Source organism: Phycomyces blakesleeanus (genome assembly GCF_001638985.1).
Source record: "Phycomyces blakesleeanus NRRL 1555(-) unplaced genomic scaffold PHYBLscaffold_38, whole genome shotgun sequence".
Classification (NCBI taxonomy): Eukaryota; Fungi; Mucoromycota; class Mucoromycetes; order Mucorales; family Phycomycetaceae; genus Phycomyces; species Phycomyces blakesleeanus.
Window position 1 is genome coordinate 281,902 of NW_017265168.1, and position 18,791 is coordinate 300,692.

The following is an 18,791-nucleotide window of genomic DNA, read 5'->3' on the forward strand; positions in this document are numbered from 1 at the left end:
TGAGTTTGATGTTGCATTATAATGCTACACAGCTGCCAGTAGCCAATAGAGTAGCTTAAAATACTATTCAAATACTTTACTCACAAAAGTGAGCTGAACTACAATTTTATCTATTCTGTCTATCAGAACTTAGGTATATTTTATATATGCGAAATTGATCTGTTTTTGCAGTGCTCATTTGCTGATCATGCGAGTCAGTATGTATTTGCATATGTACAATAGTACAAGGAAGTTTTACTTCAGACCAGAGCAGAAGAGGGAGTTAAGGTGAATGAGGTGGAGTTCGAAGATGACAGCATGAACAGTATTCTCCCAGTGCATAGAATCTGCTATCCAGTCGCAGTAGGCGAGCACCTTGGTCTAGAAGGCGAAGTTCAGATGTGTGTAGTTCCTTTGCCACAAAAAATATATATTTAGATTCAAATACAAAATTAAAACACGTATAAAAAAATATTAATTAATACAGACTAATATATATAACTGCATGTTTATTTTTTATTATTTCTATAAATTTTTGTTTGTACTTGGCATGTTATACATGCATCTGTATACATCATGCTAATCCGTAAACATAAACAAGTAGAAAAAAAACTCTAAAATAGTTGGCAAGAAAAAAATGATTTATTTTGAAAAGCATCAATCTGGTAAAGTGACTGCCAAATTCTCAGGAATGCTCACTTCTTTCTCATAAGGGATGTGCTTTTTCAAGCTTTCTGAATTTTTCTTCAAATGGATAACAGTAAGTTCATCAATAGTAATAATAAACGTCTGGAGCTGGTTTAAAGAATAAATAGTATTAATAAAGTATTATTATTTTCTTTAAAACATAGATAGATGTTTAACATTATCTCATCAGTTCTCCAGCTGGGACGATATGCCCGCACTTTGTTATCTCCATCCGACTCATCATCAGACATCACATTAATAAAAAGAATATTTCCGCAATCATATCGATTCATGCTATCATGAATAGCCTCTGTGTATGTCTGGTACGTGATAATACGACGGTCAAGAAGCTACCAAAGAATATTGTATTAAAACATTAAATGAATAGTAAATTAACTTTATTTTAAAACTTACAGTCTTCTTTCTGTTACGTCTTCTTCCAGCTTTATTTCTAGCCATAATCTACTCTTCTGAGGTCCAGAAGACTCGCACTTGATTTTGGTAGTGATTCTTTATTATATTTATATTGACACTCTTTGACACATTTGTGCAACATCTTTGAGGTCTCAGGTACTTGAAGAGAGCCAGTGCAAGTGTCTTGTTGTACTTATTGCCATATGTGCCAGTCATTGACCATGCTGATTTATTATTATTCTCAGCAACTTTAAGTGGGTCTGTGCTAACAAAGTTTGGTTTCTTGATGTAACTATTGATAAGTTGCTATAAAAATAGTATTAGATATAATAATCAGTAATGTTATTATTATCAATTTACTTACAGAAATCAAGAGATGATGTTTTGCTCCAAGGTCAAGATCATCATCCATGAAAGAAGAAGAATCCACTAGTACAGCAGAAGGCATCACGGAATTTTGGCTGGTCATTGCCTTTTTTATTTTGGCATTTGCAGTCATGAGCTGAAGAACCGAGTTCTTCGAAAATTCATTTGTCTTGTTGGAAAAATCCAGACCATTCTTCAAATGAGTTATTGCATCAGTCACTCCTTTTGCATTTTCTTGCAAGGATTGCATCAACACATTGTTGGCTGCTAACAAGGTAAGGACGTGATTCATTGGGGTCACATCAACTTGAACTTCAGAGACTGTGACAACTGCTACTTCTGGAGTTGGTATATCAATTGGAGCAACAACACCTGCAATTGTGCTATTAAGAACAGCATTCATGTGTAGGTTGGGTTGGTAGAAAGCAGTAGAAATACGCTTTGTCATTTTCTGTTAATAAAATAAATATTAATAATTTTCAACTAATATTGTACAATTCACTACACTCGTTGTATCATATTTAAAATTCACATACAAGTAAAGAGGATAAGTGGTGCAGATTAACTCTCTACCTTTCATTTGATATTTAAGCACATCTCTCAACTGCTTGATCCACATTTAGACAACTTCTTTTCTAACTCAATGAGGCACAAAGTAGTATTTCAAGATGATGGTGGTCATCTTGTTTTGGAGTATTACTTTTTACAGCCCGCATTTTGTTAGGGTCAAACTGGATTTCAAGACAAGTCTTTTTTTTTTTTTTTTTCCTTTAACAACATTTATTATTGATATTTTCTTTGTTTCTCTTTTGCTTATGTTTTTACAATTTCACTTACAATTTTTTCTTTCTTTTATAGCTCAATGCCAAATATGTGTCTCTTTGTTTAGCTATACTCTGTCTGATATATGAAGGTAAGATATCATTCTCTTACAGATCTTTGTTACTCATCATATTGTTTGTCTAGTCATTGCTACTCATTTCCATTGAGTCTCATCATCTCTTAATTGAACATGATGATAAGTTTTTTTCTAAAAAAAAAATCAAATTATTCTTTTGTCTTACTCATAAATATATATTTATTTTTACTACAATTTATTAATTATGTCTGATATTATGCACAAAGACGTATAATCAGTAATATTTGGTAAGTAAACTACAATATATTTAACAAATACGCCTTTACTATACACAATATTAATAATTATTCATTTTTACAACGTATTTCTATTCAAAGACTACTGGTATTGTCTTGATAATTGTGAAGAACATTTTTATATCAATTTCATGTCAAGTCTTCTCTGTCTTGTAAGTATTTATGAAGAAATTTCAATTTAAACCATTTACTAATTCTTCTTTTCTATTAATCATTTTTTAATAGCATTCCCGCCATTAAAGTATGTATTCTATGTCTATTTCCAGAAGGCTTTAAATTATATATAGTGAGCAAAAAGTATTAGCGATTATAATAGCTATAGTATGAAAACTGTTGCAAAATTAGAATTTTTATCTAGAAAAGATTTTCCTATCAAATAAAACAAAATTGAACAAAAAATGTATAACTCAATGTTTTTCCAAAAAATAAATAAAAGTAAAATAAATAAACAAACCAAAGAGGCTTGTTTATAAAAATCTACCCATGCTTTGTTTCTCTTTTCCATTATAAAAAACCTAGTTTCATTGCTTTTGTATGTATAAAAAACCTAGTTTTATCACTTTGAGTATATATAAAAAACCAACTATCATCATTTCTTTATAGTGTAAAAAACCTACAATCATCACTTTGATAGTCTTTAAAGCATTTATGCAGCCAATAAAAAAACCAGGTAAAAATAATAATATGGGATGCTAGCTCTTTATAGATCTCAAAATATAACACATAAAGAGATAGACTCAATTGAAGTAAAGCGTAACTACAATATTTATTCAGTTTCCATAGTTTGCGGACTGACAATTGTTCTACATTGGGTTTTTGTGTACCCATTGTTATGATGATACACATCAGCACCATAGATGATATTGTACAATTGCTCAAAATGATATATCACAAAAATTGTGATGATATCGGCTCAATTATCTACATTTTTAGTACATTTAATCCAGATGAAATTACCCTATCTTTTTAGTGCTATGCACCTAAAGATCTTATATTTCACTGATGATTGACATCAGGAAAGAGTCCAAGTGGGTAGGCTTTTTAGGACCAGACAAGATTGCCAGCTGCAAGAGATATTCATTTGTGTATCTAAGCTTTTTACTAGTAGCTTTTTTTTTGAAATTAATATATTAATTGATTTGTTACCTTATTGATGGGTCAAGGTTGAACACAACAGCATAAATGATGTTGTACAAACTCTTGCTCTTTTTTTGGTTAACAGAAACATTGGTATATAGCTCAATGGTAATATCATTGAGATTTGAGAACAAGCCTTGCTTCACCAACTGCTTGTAATTGTCAACATCGAAAATATTGGTGAGCTGACCAGCTACAGATTTCCAGTTAGCCCTGTAATGAAGGAGTTCTCTTGTGGCTGGATCAGCTAGTATTTGAGAAAACATATCACCAACTGACATGAACTTCATACTGGCAGCTGGTGTTTGATTTTGCTCAGTATCAGTCTTGTATCGCGGTTCACCACAGTCAACACAAGATTCCTGATCATCATTAATGACATACAATTGGCAACTATTAGGACAGACATCATACTCATGGCCCTTGACACTTGACTTGGACTTAAGCAATGCATCAACAGTTTTGCCATGGCTGATCTTAGCCCCAGGTTCTAAAAAAAAACAACATCAGTACATGTTAGAAATTTGAAATTAAAGTGTAAGATAACATAAATATTCTGTTTTACCCAACATAATTTCATCGTGATCTCAAATGATTGTATTAACAAATCAGACAATATCTCTGTAAGCTGCCCTAGAAATTCTGTGCTGAAGCACTAATTGAGAGAGATGAATACTCATCAACTCGGCCTTTGTAAAGGTATTGCTACCAATTCTGCTGCTATTGTAAATGTGAGCTTCACCCTCACTGTCCTCAAAACTACAACTGCACTTGTAAGAAATGGTATTGTTAATCTCCATTGCATTCACAGCATAATCTATAACGCATTATTAAATGAGTATTCCAATCACTTATTAATAATTTTACACTGATTATTATTATCTGAATTGCTAACTAATTCATTATCGTCAATAATGTTATTTCTAATATCATTTTGCATTTCAACATCCTCTGTAATATATTGTGAAATGATATTTGCTGACGCCAAGTTGCTTTCATGACCTCTCTTATGGTTCTGAAGCTGATGGTAAGTGTTGAACGACAGGACACATTAATTGCATGTGTGTTTGTGTAAATAATCTATCTCTCTGCTGATTGATGTTGGAGGAAGACATATTGATTGCTTTAGTAAGTATTTAGCATATAAAATGAAACTGTAAAAAAGATTCTGGTTATATCTGCACAACATAAAAAAGAGCTTTATATACTCTTTATCTCAGGATAATTTGTTTATTTTCTTTTATTTTATTTCTCGCAATGATATCACAATAATAACAATGATGATGATATTAGCTAAACACATCTTGATCAACAATGACAACAAGTATTATATAAGTATAACTATCATAACATTTACTTTACAAGATCAATGATGAATACTTAATTAACTATATCATATTTAAACATTGTGTTACTATTACAAAGTCCATTTACACTGATGTCATTATTTTAACCAGTAAAATATTCTGGCATCAAAAATTAAAAAAATAATGTCATAGTAACAACATGTTTATGGTTAAGCTGTTATATATCTTTTCAAGAAGTTAAATGAGTAAATATTGTGAAATATATATATAATGGGAAGTACAACTTTTATTCTTTTTATCTTTCTTAAAAAATAATAATTCAAAAATGTCTGATATCAACACCACACTCATAAACTCTGTCAAAAAAATTGGAATTAATATTGCTAAAGTAAAGCAAATGATATGCATACTTCAGAATTAGCTTAGCAAACAATTTGCCTCAGCTGTCAGCGCAGAAGATCTTAATATAATACAACAAAGCATCATTAAGCAAAGTGATAAGACACATCTACTATATATCTGTATATTTACTTGTCTTATTAATATGATAGTATACAACATCCTTTTTGGTAGGTTTTGAACGTGTTGCCAAGTCTGTGAAAAAGTCTCAATTCACTGAGTATCCTGACCAGCTTGGAAAACAAGTAATTCATATAGGTGAAAATTTCAAAGAGAAAAACGAAGCCCAGAAATACAATTTGTTATTGCAGTTGCTTCATGAACAGAAATGAAAAAATTGTTGTAAAGAAATCTCAGAAGGGCAATTTTTGCCCCAATTAATACTTCTTTCAGACATTGATTTGTTTATGAAACAATTGCAGCTCAAGACGTTGAGCTGCACAATCAAGCAAGATCTCATTGACAAAAGTTTTTCTGCTTTAAGTAAAGAATGAAAAGATATCCCAGCAAAGCACTGGGAGTACTACATGATACAATTAAAGAGAATGGCAAAGGATAATTACTTTGCTATCTACAAGTGCAAGAGCATGTGATGTGCCAAAAGTCTCCTCCAAGGAAGCTTCAAAAGTGACAACCAGAAGCAAAAAAGAAAAATGGTAGAGAAGAACATTATAATTTTATTAATTAAAAGGTTTCATTCATATATTTTAATAAACGTCTAAAAAAATTATAAGGTGCAGCAAGATGCAAATGATTTTTCACTGTCTTCTAATAATATATCAGAAAGTAATGGTGGAAAGCCGCCTATTATAGTGAATGTGCTGTAAGTTACCATAGTTTCTGCTGATTTGATGCTGTCAATACGAAACTAATATAATTTTTTTTACTTTTTTATAAAGGTCTTCTCTGGCAGAAATGAGTGTTGAGCCAGCACATCAGAGAAGGCAAAGATTGTAGAAGGTTTTGATTGATTCAAAATATTTTTTAGCATATTTTTAGTTTAGTTTTTATATTTGTCTTTTATTTTTTTCTTTTCTCTTCCTTTCTCTTGTTTTTTTTTATTCTCTCTCTTTAAATAAAGATGTGTTGCCCTTTTTTATGTGATTGGCATCTATATAGTCATTAGCATTGAAAACTAATATATAACATCTGCAGCATTGATACAATTAATTTTTAAATGAAGCACATTAGATTCTTTTTTTAAAGAACAAAAAAAGTAGTAATACTCTTGTGCTGCTATGTTATACTTGATAGATGTTATACTCTATGTAAGTACTTTGATATAATATATATCTTGTGTTAATAAAACAATGCTTATTCAGTTTTCAACTAGATTCAACTTGATTTTATATTGTATGGCTCAAAAACATTTTTGGGTTTTATTTGGTAATGATTTTGAGTGATACTCACTGCTTTTTTTATTTGTCTTGTAGATACTCTAACACTTTTTAATAACATCTAAAGCTTGCGCATTCATATTATTTTCTAATATATATATTTTTAGAGCAAAAAAAATTCTTTGAAGCTATTAAGCATATTACATAAAGGTAAGCACTACATTATTATATCTATTTGTTTATTCTCTCTAACATTGATATATTTGTAGAAACCAGTAAGGATTAAAGAAGATCATTTAGTCTATATCAAAGTACTTGAAACATATAAAATGCATTTGAGATGAAGAGTTTTTACTGCATTCTCTGCAGTAGCCAAATAATACTGTGTCTTTTTTGCAAGTTCCAACAGAGAGGTTTTAAATAGTATTACTATCATATAATAAAACATAAATTGAAGCAAAATCTTATTCAATTCAATTCATTCTAATTCATTTTAATTCAATTCAATAAGTGATTCATTTTATATGGCAAATAAAAAGAGAGATTATATACTAGTATTATATACAGTAGAGCAAAAAAAAGGGAGGCGTGAAAGAAAACCAAAAATAATAAAAAACCAAAAAAAACAAAAAAAACAATGAATCTTGCTATACAGACTCATATCTGTCATTTATTATTATATAAAAAATAGTAGTTATGCTACCAAAGTGGTAACATATTACCACTTTTTTAGCCATAGTAGATAGACTTGACTCAATATACTCAGATAATAAAGCAAATAAAATATTAACTGTATTAAAAATTAAGAAAACTTGTTGTCAGAAAATAAGACAAAGAAAAATCAATGTTTATTAAATGCAAGTATTGCAATATTTATACAAACTCTTAAGTAGCTTTGCAATTGACTTGTTGAATAATTAAATAAATAAAATTATTGAAAAATATAATAAAATGTTGTATAATTGATAATCTACTAAATGTGATTTATTTTTTACTATTATTAAGTATAAATAATATAAAAAAAATTATTAAGTCATAATCATAAAAATAATTATACTTATAAAGAAAATATAATAAAAATAATGTTAATTCTAAGTTGATTCATTCAGTTAATTATAGTGAGAAAATAAGATACAATGTGTGATTGCATGAAGTTATTGTTAACAAGATGATGTTTTTTCATTGTATCTATTGGTGTTTTGCTCTACAAATAGAAAAATTAGTTTCTATTCAGCCTCGGTCGCCATCAGAAAATCAAAAAAAAATAGAATATAACTTCTAGAATTACAAAGAATTCTACAATGTCACCGTACTGCTGGACAACTGAATTTTTGTTAAATGTGGATTATTTTTACAACACTCCGTGTCAAAAATGTTGCATATGATATGTAGTTATGTATAAAAGATATACAAGAAAAGATAATTATATATAAGAAGAGGCATTAAAAAGAGGAATTAAGGATTTGGGTTCGATATCAAATAAATTAAGGTGATAAAATAGTCTCTTTGTTACCAAATAGACCAGTTAAAGAAATTGAAAGAGAAATTAACACTAAGGTAAGAGTGTAAATAATTTGAATGATTAGAGAAATAGTTAAACTAAAAGAAGTGAAGTAAATACTACTAATTCTAAAAAGTTAACTATGAGAAAGAAATGTTTAATAAAGTAAAGAATTTAGCTAAAGAGAAATTTACTATGCTAAATTTACTAAGACATAAATAAAAGGGGATGATCAATCTTCTATGAAGACTTGACAGAAAAATAAATAAAAACGGAAGAAATTTCATAAGAGATTAGAGATAATAAACAGCATCTTGAAGAAAACTTGTATCAAAAAAATTTGATAGTTATTTATTGATTGATTTTAAAGAGATATTTATACTACTTTATGGATAAAATATATGGCATAAATAGGCTAGATAAAACTCAATAAAATAATTGTAAATGAAAATATAAAGAAAAATAACTGTATAAATATTTTATCATAAAAGACAAAATAAATGAATTTATAATATATAACTACAAGAAAAGAAAAATATCAGAAAGAAGTATATTATAAATAAAGAGAAAAACTATTCAGTTAACAATTTTGGTAAAGTAGTATTTGAGAGGAAGCGTCACATTTAGTGTGCAGTAATAAAATAAAAAGAAAAGAGAGAAAACAATTTTGGAAAAAATAAAGGGGAAAAGATTTTAATTTTCAAAAAATCAGTTTTGGAAAAAGGCAATTTTGTGAAAATGGAAGGAAGAAATTAAAATTAAAATTAAAATTTTGAAGAAAAATTAAAAGGGGCTTTTAAAAGAAAGTCTGAACTTGATAGAATTTGGTTTTTAGCCTGAGGCCGACAGCACCACTACACTATGTGTCAACAATGACGCATATGGTGCTTGTATTTGTAGTAAATGTTGACAGATAATATTATTACGGTTTTCGAGGTTTGAATAGATTCATAGATGTAAAATAATCTTTTTTTTCACAAGAGAGAAAAAGACAAACTCAAAAGAGAATGCAGAATTAAAGATAATAAAATCAATAAGAGAAAAATAAGAGAAAAACAGTACTATTGATCAATCTCAATAGACTTGACTCAATATACTTAGATACTCAAACAAGTAAAATATCAACAGTATTAAATATTAAAAGAACTTGTTGTCAGAAAATAAGACGGAGAAAATCCATGTTTATTAAATGCAAGTATTGCAATATTTATAGTTTTGTAATTAACTTGTTGAATAATTAAATAAATAAAATTATAAAAAAAAATATAATAAAAGTTGTACAATCAACAATCTATTAAATATAATTTGTTCTTTACTATCATTAAATACAAATAAAATAATATAATTATTAAGTTATAATTATGTAGATAATTATGCTTGTAAGAATATATAATAATAATGAAAATAATATTAATTCCAAGTCGATTTGTTCAGTTAAATATAATAAGAAAATAAGATAATATGTATAATTGCCTGAAGTTATTGTTGACAGGATGATACTTTTTTGTTGTACTTATTGATGTTTTGCTCTACGAATAGAAAAATTGCTTTCTATTCAGCCTCGGCCACCGTCAGAAAATCAAAAATAATAATAATAATAGAATATCATTTTTTCAAGAATTACAGAATTCTGTAACGTCACCGAACTGCCAGACAACCGAAATTTTATTAAAAGCTGATCATTATTACATTACCCAGCGTCAAAGTCAGCTACGCCGCAATAGCTCAGCTGGGAGAGCGTTAGACTGAAGATCTAAAGGTCGTGTGTTCAATCCACACTTGTGGCATGTAATAATTTATAACTTAATTATTAAAATCTGAGTTTTTTTTATCAGAGTTGATATTTGTCGCTTTCGATCTGGGTTGTTCTTCCAATGCTATAACACAGCCAAAATTGGTCAAACCTACTGGGAATTGTAAACGAAGATAAAAGAATAAAAAGAGGATAGAAAGATAGATGACTTTTATTGAAAAAAATAACATTCTCTTTTATATCTTTTCTAAATCTACCCAGCCATTATAAATGTCTGTTTCGGTTTCTATTCTACTTTTGTTAAGCTATGTGCTTTCTAATTCTTTTGTGAGCAAAAGGAAATTACTTTGGTCATTATTCTCAAAAGAGAATTCTGTGTAATCGTCATCCTGATTGGCTGACAAGAATTCGGGCATGACACATTGGCCATAAAAATTGGAGTTCACAAGCAACTAATAATGGTTGACTTTTAGGGTAAAAGATCTTGACATTGCTACACCACAGCAGATTTTTCTGGTAACATTTTTTGATTTCTAGCTGAGAGTAAACTACTTTCATTTTGGGAAGAGAAATAATTTGAGCTCCCAGTCAAAAGAATTGCAAAATTAAAAAAATGGAATTATAAAAAAATTGGCTGGTAAAATTTGATTTTATTTATTTTTATAGGTTGAAAATATTGGGGGTAAATAATTTTAGGTTTCCCATACCAGCCCGCAGTAGCTACTACTGTAGGGTAGGCATGCTTGCACTAGCAGCTAGAAATATTTAATAGCTACTCTGAAAATATTTTTAGAAATTAAAGCAAATAGAATTTTGAAAAACCCAATGGCATGTTCAAAAACAGAAACTGCATCAATGCTTTTAAAATACAAGTAAAGAAACTATTGAAAGAACAAGTGCCAAATCTGAGTAAAAATGTCAAACTTACAAAAAAAACAAAGGTTATTAGTATATGGATTTTTGATGAAGATTACTATGTTTTAGATGACTTATCACATATTAATTAAATCTAAAACAAACAAAAACAAAAACAAAAACAAAACAAAGCAAAAAAAAGAAGACATATGTGTTGTGTCTAAGGATAACCCCGCCCATATCTCAGCTGTAACTAGTACTCTGACGTTCTCACTGTCTGCATCTCTCAATGCATGGATCATCTCTCTGCGTCCTTCTGTTTCTGTTTCTGTCTCTGTCTTGTACTGTTGTGGTATATATAAGCTTATGTATACCACAGCATATCCTATCTCTAGCTTTCTCTATCTCTTAATATTTAGTATAAATACTTGATCAATTGCTATTAATAAAAGACTATCTTTTTGAAGTTCATAATCTTTGTCTTCCAAGCCTAGTTGTCTAAACTAGCCTTGTATATCTATATAACTCCGCATAGTTATTACATATGTTTATGTAAGTATATGTTGTGGTGGTTGAAGTTGAAGAAGTTTTTAAGAGGAAGAATTCAAGATTTGAAATTAGGAACGAAGATTCGTGAGAACTTGTGTAGGTTTTGTTTATTGAGAAAAGATTTTGTATCAAAGTTTGACCAGGTTCCTACACTGAACTACTACTGCTATTTATATTGTTTTGGATTGGGAAAATTATATGACTGGGGTCAGGTAATCGATCCTATCTGAGCCTTAATCAGAGCAACATGATCTTGGGATAATTAATGTATGATTAATTATATAAATGTGTGTAGTCCCAATGAATTATTAACATCGAAAGTAAATGTGTTTATGAGTTATAATTATGCTTATAATAATCCACTGATGTATCCCATATTATGGTGATATCATCATATGAAATATAATCACTATCATGCATGCTAAACCTGTGTGTTAAATAATAAAGTAATCGGTAGACACCTTTGACTGGAATAGCTGAGGCCTTATATTATTTCCTTCAGACTTATTCTCAATTACAGCAGTAGTCAATACTCATTTACAACAGTATAGATAAAATCAGTATACAAGCAAGATTCTTTACATATCTCTTTATGTCAAGATTTCACATGCCCTACTATAATTCATTGAGATTTTATTAATCAAAAATTATAATAGATCATATTATTAGCAATACCTTTCAAGATCTTAATCATGTGGGAGGATCAGAGTTGATCTGTAGTATAATTATTCAATGAGTAGCAAGATCATGTTCCATCCGTTATCTGATCTTTAGAAAAAGAAGAAAAGTTGTATGAAACAAAAAAAGACAATCAATGTTTATTTTTTGTGTCCAGCTAGACAGTATTAAGTAATCAGTTCTTATTGGTTTATAGAGAGCAACAGAAGATTGCCACTGGCTACATAAATAATATTTTTCATTGGTTTCTGAGACAAATCGACTTGTAGTTTCAGAGTGAAAAGTAATAAATATATGCTAGCTCTTTTAACTTTGTTCTACTTAATCACACATTGCATGCCAAGAATGCAATGGTGCCACGAATTGCAAAAAAACCAAAGTATGCAAGAGTGGCATTCTTTGCTTCAAAAGTCCATGACCAAACCACTTTCAGTATAACCAAAAACATAAAAACGTGTTGGCTTTGTAGAAAGAACTTCAGTCAAGAGTGGAAACTTAGATGCCATCTACAAAAGTTTCATGCATCAGAAGATTTCACAAACAACAGCCCAATTGAAAATCTCGAAGATGTTCCTGATTGCAAAATCAATGAATCTCCTGTTCCTGAAAATGAAGATTCATTGTGTGAAGACAAAGACACCAATTCTACTGTAAAAAGTAGGATGGACACTGAGCTTGACAACAATGCCAGCAAAATTGACAAAAGTGCCAGCAAAATGGACAATTCTGACAACAGCAGCAATATTGACATGGAGAAAGTAAGTCATTCCCTGGATGATGCAGGCCCAGCTAACTTTTTATATGCACACATCTGGGATAGCATGATATCTTCTGTAACCAACCTTGACTCACTCATAGATGAAAATGTTGATTGGCTTGACAGCTTACTTGGAGCATGCTCAACCTGGAATTTTAATATCTTGACTACTTACCCATTTCCAGACCTTCAGTCAATGGTGTTATTTGCTCTGGTAAATGGTGACAACGATATGTTCTCTTGTAGAATCTTGAAAAGGATTGTTTTGACCATTAGACTTATCCTAAAGCTGCAAGAGGAAGCCAACACAAACAGATCATCTTTCAAGCTACCCCGTTTGGATGCACTCTTGAACTACCAGAGCAGAAAGAAGTCCAAGCTCCCTGTACTCACTTCGACACCCGTGACAATCGATTTGCCTAAAAACAAGTCTGTCTTAGCATATGTAAACATGCCCTCAGATCACTTGAAGTTACTTGCCACGAACTCTGTGAAAGCAAAGTTCATGTTTGCTATGCCTGATTGTATGGCAGACTAGTTTGTATGCTTACAGTAAGGCAAGAAATAGAGAACACACAAGAATTTCCAGCAGCTGATGTTTACACACAACAAGATAGACTTTTGGTCTGGGGATGTTGTTGAGTTTGCTGGTGGCTCTGCCAATGCTCATTTTTTGGTAAGGGCTTTTTATATGATAGACATCTCTGCTGTGTATCCTCAAGATTATAATGTTTTGCTCCCTGAAAACAATCATTTTGCTCACATCGAAACTAAGCGTATCAGTATGAGAGTTAAGAAATTACTCTGGGTTGATGCTTCTTCTATTCATATTGACTTTTGCTTCAGTGTGTTCCCAGAGAAGATTGATCCTGTACTTCCAGTCCACCGGTCTTTGCTTCTAGTCTCCCATTTCCTGAAACGACATATCTCTCAAGGTCCTGACAATCCAAATAACAAAAACCGTTTTTACAAGGTCAGGATTGCTCCAATAACATGTCAGGAAGCCAGTCAAAGCAGTACAATCTTTACAAAAGTTGGTCTATAAAGTGTGCAGCTCTTTTCTTTGAAGAGAGGTCTTCGATAGAGAACATCTACTTCCTATCTGCAATCCCAAAGAAAGATGGTGCAAGTGGAATGTCATTGCTTCCTGTCTTTGTCAAAGACCTCAAGATGCTTGAAAACGGACTGGTGATGTTCTCAGCTGAAGACAACAAACACGTCTTAGTCGTAGCACCACTCCTTTGGATTGAGGCTGACACACCATGCCATTCTGAGCTCTGTGGTTTACGTGCCCCTACTTGTCTGTATCCATGCTGGAAATGCTACGTGGTGTTACAAAGAACCGCAGAAAAATTGAAGGATGAGATACACTATACGGGTAGTCATGCTAGCAAAATCAAGAAACATTACCAGATTGCTGCATCTACCTCAGATAGAAGTTCAACTATACCAGATGCTCCCTCAACTGGTAAAAATTTTAAGGCAAGTGAACTAAGCTTCAGATATAGGGCAATGGATGTAGTGTTAGATCTGGATTCGTTTGATCCATTGACCAATACACCTATAGAAATACTACATAACATTCTTCTTGGTGTTGCAAAGTATTTGGTAACCGATTTGGTAAAGGTTGTTCTAAAGGGACACCCCAGTTTACTGAACAAGCTAATGGACTCTTTGAAGGAATATGAGAAGTTTCAAGATTTATCACAAAAGTTTACTAGACTCCTAAGACATTGCAGCTTGTTCCTTGGAAGAGATTTTAAGATTCTTGTACAAATCCTTCCCATTGTCTTGGCTACCAAGTTTTTAAATGATAATGAATTCTTTCTCATAGCCCCATGTTTTGTCTATCTTGGCCATCTTTGTTCCCTGGTATTTGTTAGAGCAGTTAAGTACAATTATAATTCTTATATAGCCAAAGTTAAAAATACAGTTACTAGTCTGATCCAAAAACTATATTTTTATGACAAGAATTATAGTATTGAGTGTCATAAGCTGTATATCTCAAAGCTTAAATTACATCTGCTCACTCATCTTCTCAACAACCTTTGAAGATTTAGAACTGCTTTACATTACAAAACCAAAAAAGGTGAGCAGTTTAACAAACACATTCGTGAGCACCTAATACATACAAATAGGTTAAGCACCTCAAGAGACGTATGTCTCATATTCATCAAGCAAGCAGTTATGAGACATGTCATTGATGGTGGCTCATGGATGAACAAAGGCAGCCAGAGATAGCATTTTTTTAGTGATACTGCAGTGTTCCTTCACAAAAATTTTGACAAGAGCTTCTGGGATATCTTGTATGGCAGATCAAGAGACTTTGCTAATAACAACAACATTGACAATATTGCAGATCTCTCACCTGGTAATAATACCTTTGGAGTATTTGCACTTGAGGAGAGTAGAGATCAGCCAGTCCATTATATTATTGGAAAGGTCTCCTCTCTGAGAGTAGAACACTACAGAGTTGAGAGTAGTGCCCATGGTTAAGAGAACATCTTTCTCTGCGCACAAAGGTTCTTTAATGATCTAACTACTCCACTCGATCAATTGACAATAATTTGCAAGCTTGACATGCACACTTTTTATGACAATAAGCTTGTAATTAATCTTAACAAGTTTGGATCATATCAGTTCTTTGCCTCTCAGGTGTACAATTGGCAGTATTAATTAAAATTTATATCAATAAATATTTTTTTAATAAAAATTCTTGATTTTTACTAAGTTATTTTTTGTTTTTGGTAAAACTCCAAGAATATACAGACCCATATCAGTACTGAATAAAATTTTAAGATTCCGCCAAATCAAGGCATTACCATTACACTACCTTTTATTTATTTTTGCAAAGCTTTTCCTCATTCGAATCTCACCATGTCTCACCAAAACAAAAAGCAAACTCTTCCCAAACGAAAGCAGCTTTCAGATTATCAAAGAGGACTGATAATTGGTGATGCTATAGTAAATGGCACTGCTGCTGAAATTTCTGAGAAGAATGGTATACCTCTAGCAATGGTGTATTCCACAATCAATAGATGGAGAGATACTGGAACCATATTTCCTGATAAGCGAAAAGGAACTTTGAAGATAATGGATGAGCGAGATGAGTGTCACTTGATTAATGAGATGAAGACGAATCGTGAGACAACACTTGGGGGTCTTACTACCTTCATGTCTGACACCCTAGGGCATCTCATCTCCAAGTCTACCATTCGTTGAACTATTCGTAGATCTAGATTGTCTTCTTGTAAAGTTGTATACAAGGCACTGCGACCAAAAGCACACAAGAAGAAGCGGTTGGCATTTGCTAATCATGTCAGAGAGACCAATCAGAGATGGGATCGCATCATCTGGAGCGATGAGTCAAGGTTTATGCTTTTCAGCAGAGATGGCAATACTAGAGTATGGCGGTATCCTCAAGAAAAATACAGAGAAGAGTTCATTAGACCAAGACTGCAGTGTGGCGGAGGCTCCATTATAGTTTGGGGCTGTGTATGGGCAGGAGGAGTTGGCCCATTGAAAACTATAAAGAACACACTTGACCAGTATGCATATATGAACTTAATGAAAAGGAAGCTTCTTCCATTTATGGAATCTCTTAGTGAGAACAATGATGGGGAGTTTATCTACCAAGAAGATAATGCTCCTTGTCATAAGTCTAAGCTTGCAGAAGAGTGGAAGAAGCATCAGAACTTCCCAGTGATGGTATGGCCGCCGAACAGTCCAGATCTCAGCCCCATACAGAATTTATGGGCATATCTTACCAGAAAAGTGAATGCCAGAGTCCCCTTTCCAAAAAATCTTAATAAGCTGGAGAGGGCTATTCATAATGAACAGAAGAATATTCCGGCTGACATTTGCAAGACACATTGCATGTCAATGCCTAATCGCTTACATGAGATGAAGAAGGCTCGTGGAGGGTCAACACATTATTAATTTTTTTAATAAATTTACTTTTTATTTTTTTAAGAGCCATATCTTAGTATATATATGTTTTCAAACATGGGATGTTAAGTGAATATAGATAAACTAGTGTAAGAATGTTAAAGAAGTTGATGCCTTGATTTGGCGGAATCTTAAAATTTTATTCAGTACTGATATGGGTCTGTATATATATAGATGCATACATTTTCAAATTTATCTAATGCAGACATAATATCTCAGAAAATTGCTCTAAATTGATATTCCAAAAAGTTCAGATTTTTTAAACCAATCAAAATGCTTGGGAGTAAATCAAATCTATATTTGATATCAAAAATCTCCCGTGGTGTAATTGGTCTCTTGTATATGTTTTGGGTGTTTAAGATAGTAGATATACTTATAAAAATATTACTAGATAACTAGCATTTAAGATATATTAATGTAACTATTCTTTTAACCAGAAATCAAATATCAACTTGTATAAATAGTTGAAAAATATATTTAATAAAAAGCCTATTTTATTCTATCTAAAAACTATTTATAAACTTGACAATCCTCTGTGGTATTGATTCTGCAACTTAGTTACAAATGCTACACTGGAAAAATGACCTGACATACGTATGTGTAAAGGCGTAGTTACTCAGGTGTCAAGACGGGGTTTAACATTGAGTCCAGATACATATCACCATGTAACAAGTTCGTCTTAGCACCATGTGCCATGACCAGCTATACACATGTGTGGGGTCAAATAAAAATGCCGGGGATATAGTTCTTTAGCACTTTTGGTGTGTTGATCTGACTTGGGATATTGAAAAGAGTTTTTTGAAACCAAGGTTTTATTTTTATATGTTTTATATGGAGCTTTAAAGGTGGATAATATATTTATTTTCGATCTTGACACAGTAGTATAGTTCAACATTACACCTCTTCATTATCTTTTATATCCAATTAAATTCAATACTTGAGCAATTCTTTGGATTCTGAACCATAGTATAGTTCAATCGTTTTTATTTTAATTTCAGAAATTGTTTTATTGGTAAAAGTTTATAATAGTATTTATTTGGAAAGAACAGAATGTTTCTAGAACTATAACAATCTTATAGTATTGATTTATTGGATATCCGTTATTGCTTCTACTGGTTTGCTTGATACTGTTTGAATAAAATAATTATCTACAGAAAAGAAATACCTGAAAATATAAAAAGAAAGCAGACTGTTTGTTGAAATACAACAGTCTTTAAGAAGCATAGAAAAATTATTAGCTATGTGTGCTGGGTACTACATTTAATGTAGTATGCTTTTACATTTTGTGTACACTTTTATACTTACATTGTAAATATTGGAAAAGAGCAAGCAAAAAATAGATGTCAATATTGCTAATCCATGGTGTTCCTTATGATATCTTTCACTATAAAAACAACGAAAAACATTAATTTTTATGAATCAAATAAAATAATAAATAATTTACATACCAGTAGCAAGAATATATATTAACAGAGATAGATTGTCTTTGTAAACACTTGATAGAACTCTAGTGAAAAATAATAATATTTTATGTTAACATATTATAATATTAATATAACTAAAATAAAAAATAAAGTAGTGATCCTTACTATGTAATGTCATTTCCAGCTGTATAATGTAAGGGAAATCAAAGACGGGATCAACAATGTTCATCTATAATAAGACTTCATTTTAGTAAGATACATGTCAAAATAATATATATATATATATATACTACCTTGATGTTTTTAACCAAATTCATTTGTAGCAGTTATTCTTGATGATCAAGTCTGTAATAAAAAAAACAAGTCAGAAGAATTTTTATAGATGTCAATTTTGCAAAATATAATATTGACCTTTGTTAATCTGGACAGCGATTGTGAAATGAATGCATTTAAATGAGAGCAAACGAGTATCTATTATGATAATAAAAGAATATATTAATTTTTATTGTTTATAAAAAAGTATTTAATAAAGAAGTGTGTTACCA

At 31.1% G+C, this 18,791-nt stretch overlaps 4 protein-coding genes and 1 non-coding gene across 5 annotated transcripts; 3 read left to right on the forward strand and 2 right to left on the reverse strand.

Annotated features, from left to right (window-relative positions):
- Positions 1–262: 262 nt before the first annotated feature.
- PHYBLDRAFT_70970 (hypothetical protein) lies at positions 263–1,894 on the reverse strand (the record flags this gene model as incomplete). The annotated part of the gene is made up of 6 exons (XM_018442376.1): positions 263–391; positions 679–774; positions 849–1,016; positions 1,098–1,157; positions 1,198–1,386; positions 1,445–1,894. 6 exons carry the CDS (start codon positions 1,892–1,894, stop codon positions 263–265), a joined length of 1,092 nt encoding a protein of 363 aa, XP_018284234.1.
- Positions 1,895–3,590: 1,696 nt separating this feature from the next.
- On the reverse strand, positions 3,591–4,538 carry PHYBLDRAFT_152763 (hypothetical protein; the record flags this gene model as incomplete). The annotated part of the gene is made up of 4 exons (XM_018432989.1): positions 3,591–3,690; positions 3,748–4,228; positions 4,304–4,324; positions 4,415–4,538. The coding sequence occupies 4 exons, from the start codon at positions 4,536–4,538 to the stop codon at positions 3,591–3,593; spliced, it is 726 nt and encodes a 241-aa protein (XP_018284235.1).
- An 832-nt stretch (positions 4,539–5,370) lies between these two features.
- PHYBLDRAFT_175490 (hypothetical protein) lies at positions 5,371–6,401 on the forward strand (the record flags this gene model as incomplete). The annotated part of the gene is made up of 4 exons (XM_018437501.1): positions 5,371–5,433; positions 5,597–5,689; positions 6,179–6,267; positions 6,344–6,401. 4 exons carry the CDS (start codon positions 5,371–5,373, stop codon positions 6,399–6,401), a joined length of 303 nt encoding a protein of 100 aa, XP_018284236.1.
- Positions 6,402–9,996: 3,595 nt separating this feature from the next.
- Positions 9,997–10,069, forward strand: PHYBLDRAFT_t284. Its single transcript has one exon. It is a non-coding gene; the product is annotated as a tRNA-Phe (tRNA).
- Positions 10,070–12,467: 2,398 nt separating this feature from the next.
- Positions 12,468–15,370, forward strand: PHYBLDRAFT_70967 (C2H2-type zinc finger transcription factor; the record flags this gene model as incomplete). The annotated part of the gene is made up of 4 exons (XM_018442375.1): positions 12,468–13,398; positions 13,492–13,847; positions 13,922–14,852; positions 15,138–15,370. 4 exons carry the CDS (start codon positions 12,468–12,470, stop codon positions 15,368–15,370), a joined length of 2,451 nt encoding a protein of 816 aa, XP_018284237.1.
- Positions 15,371–18,791: the final 3,421 nt, after the last annotated feature.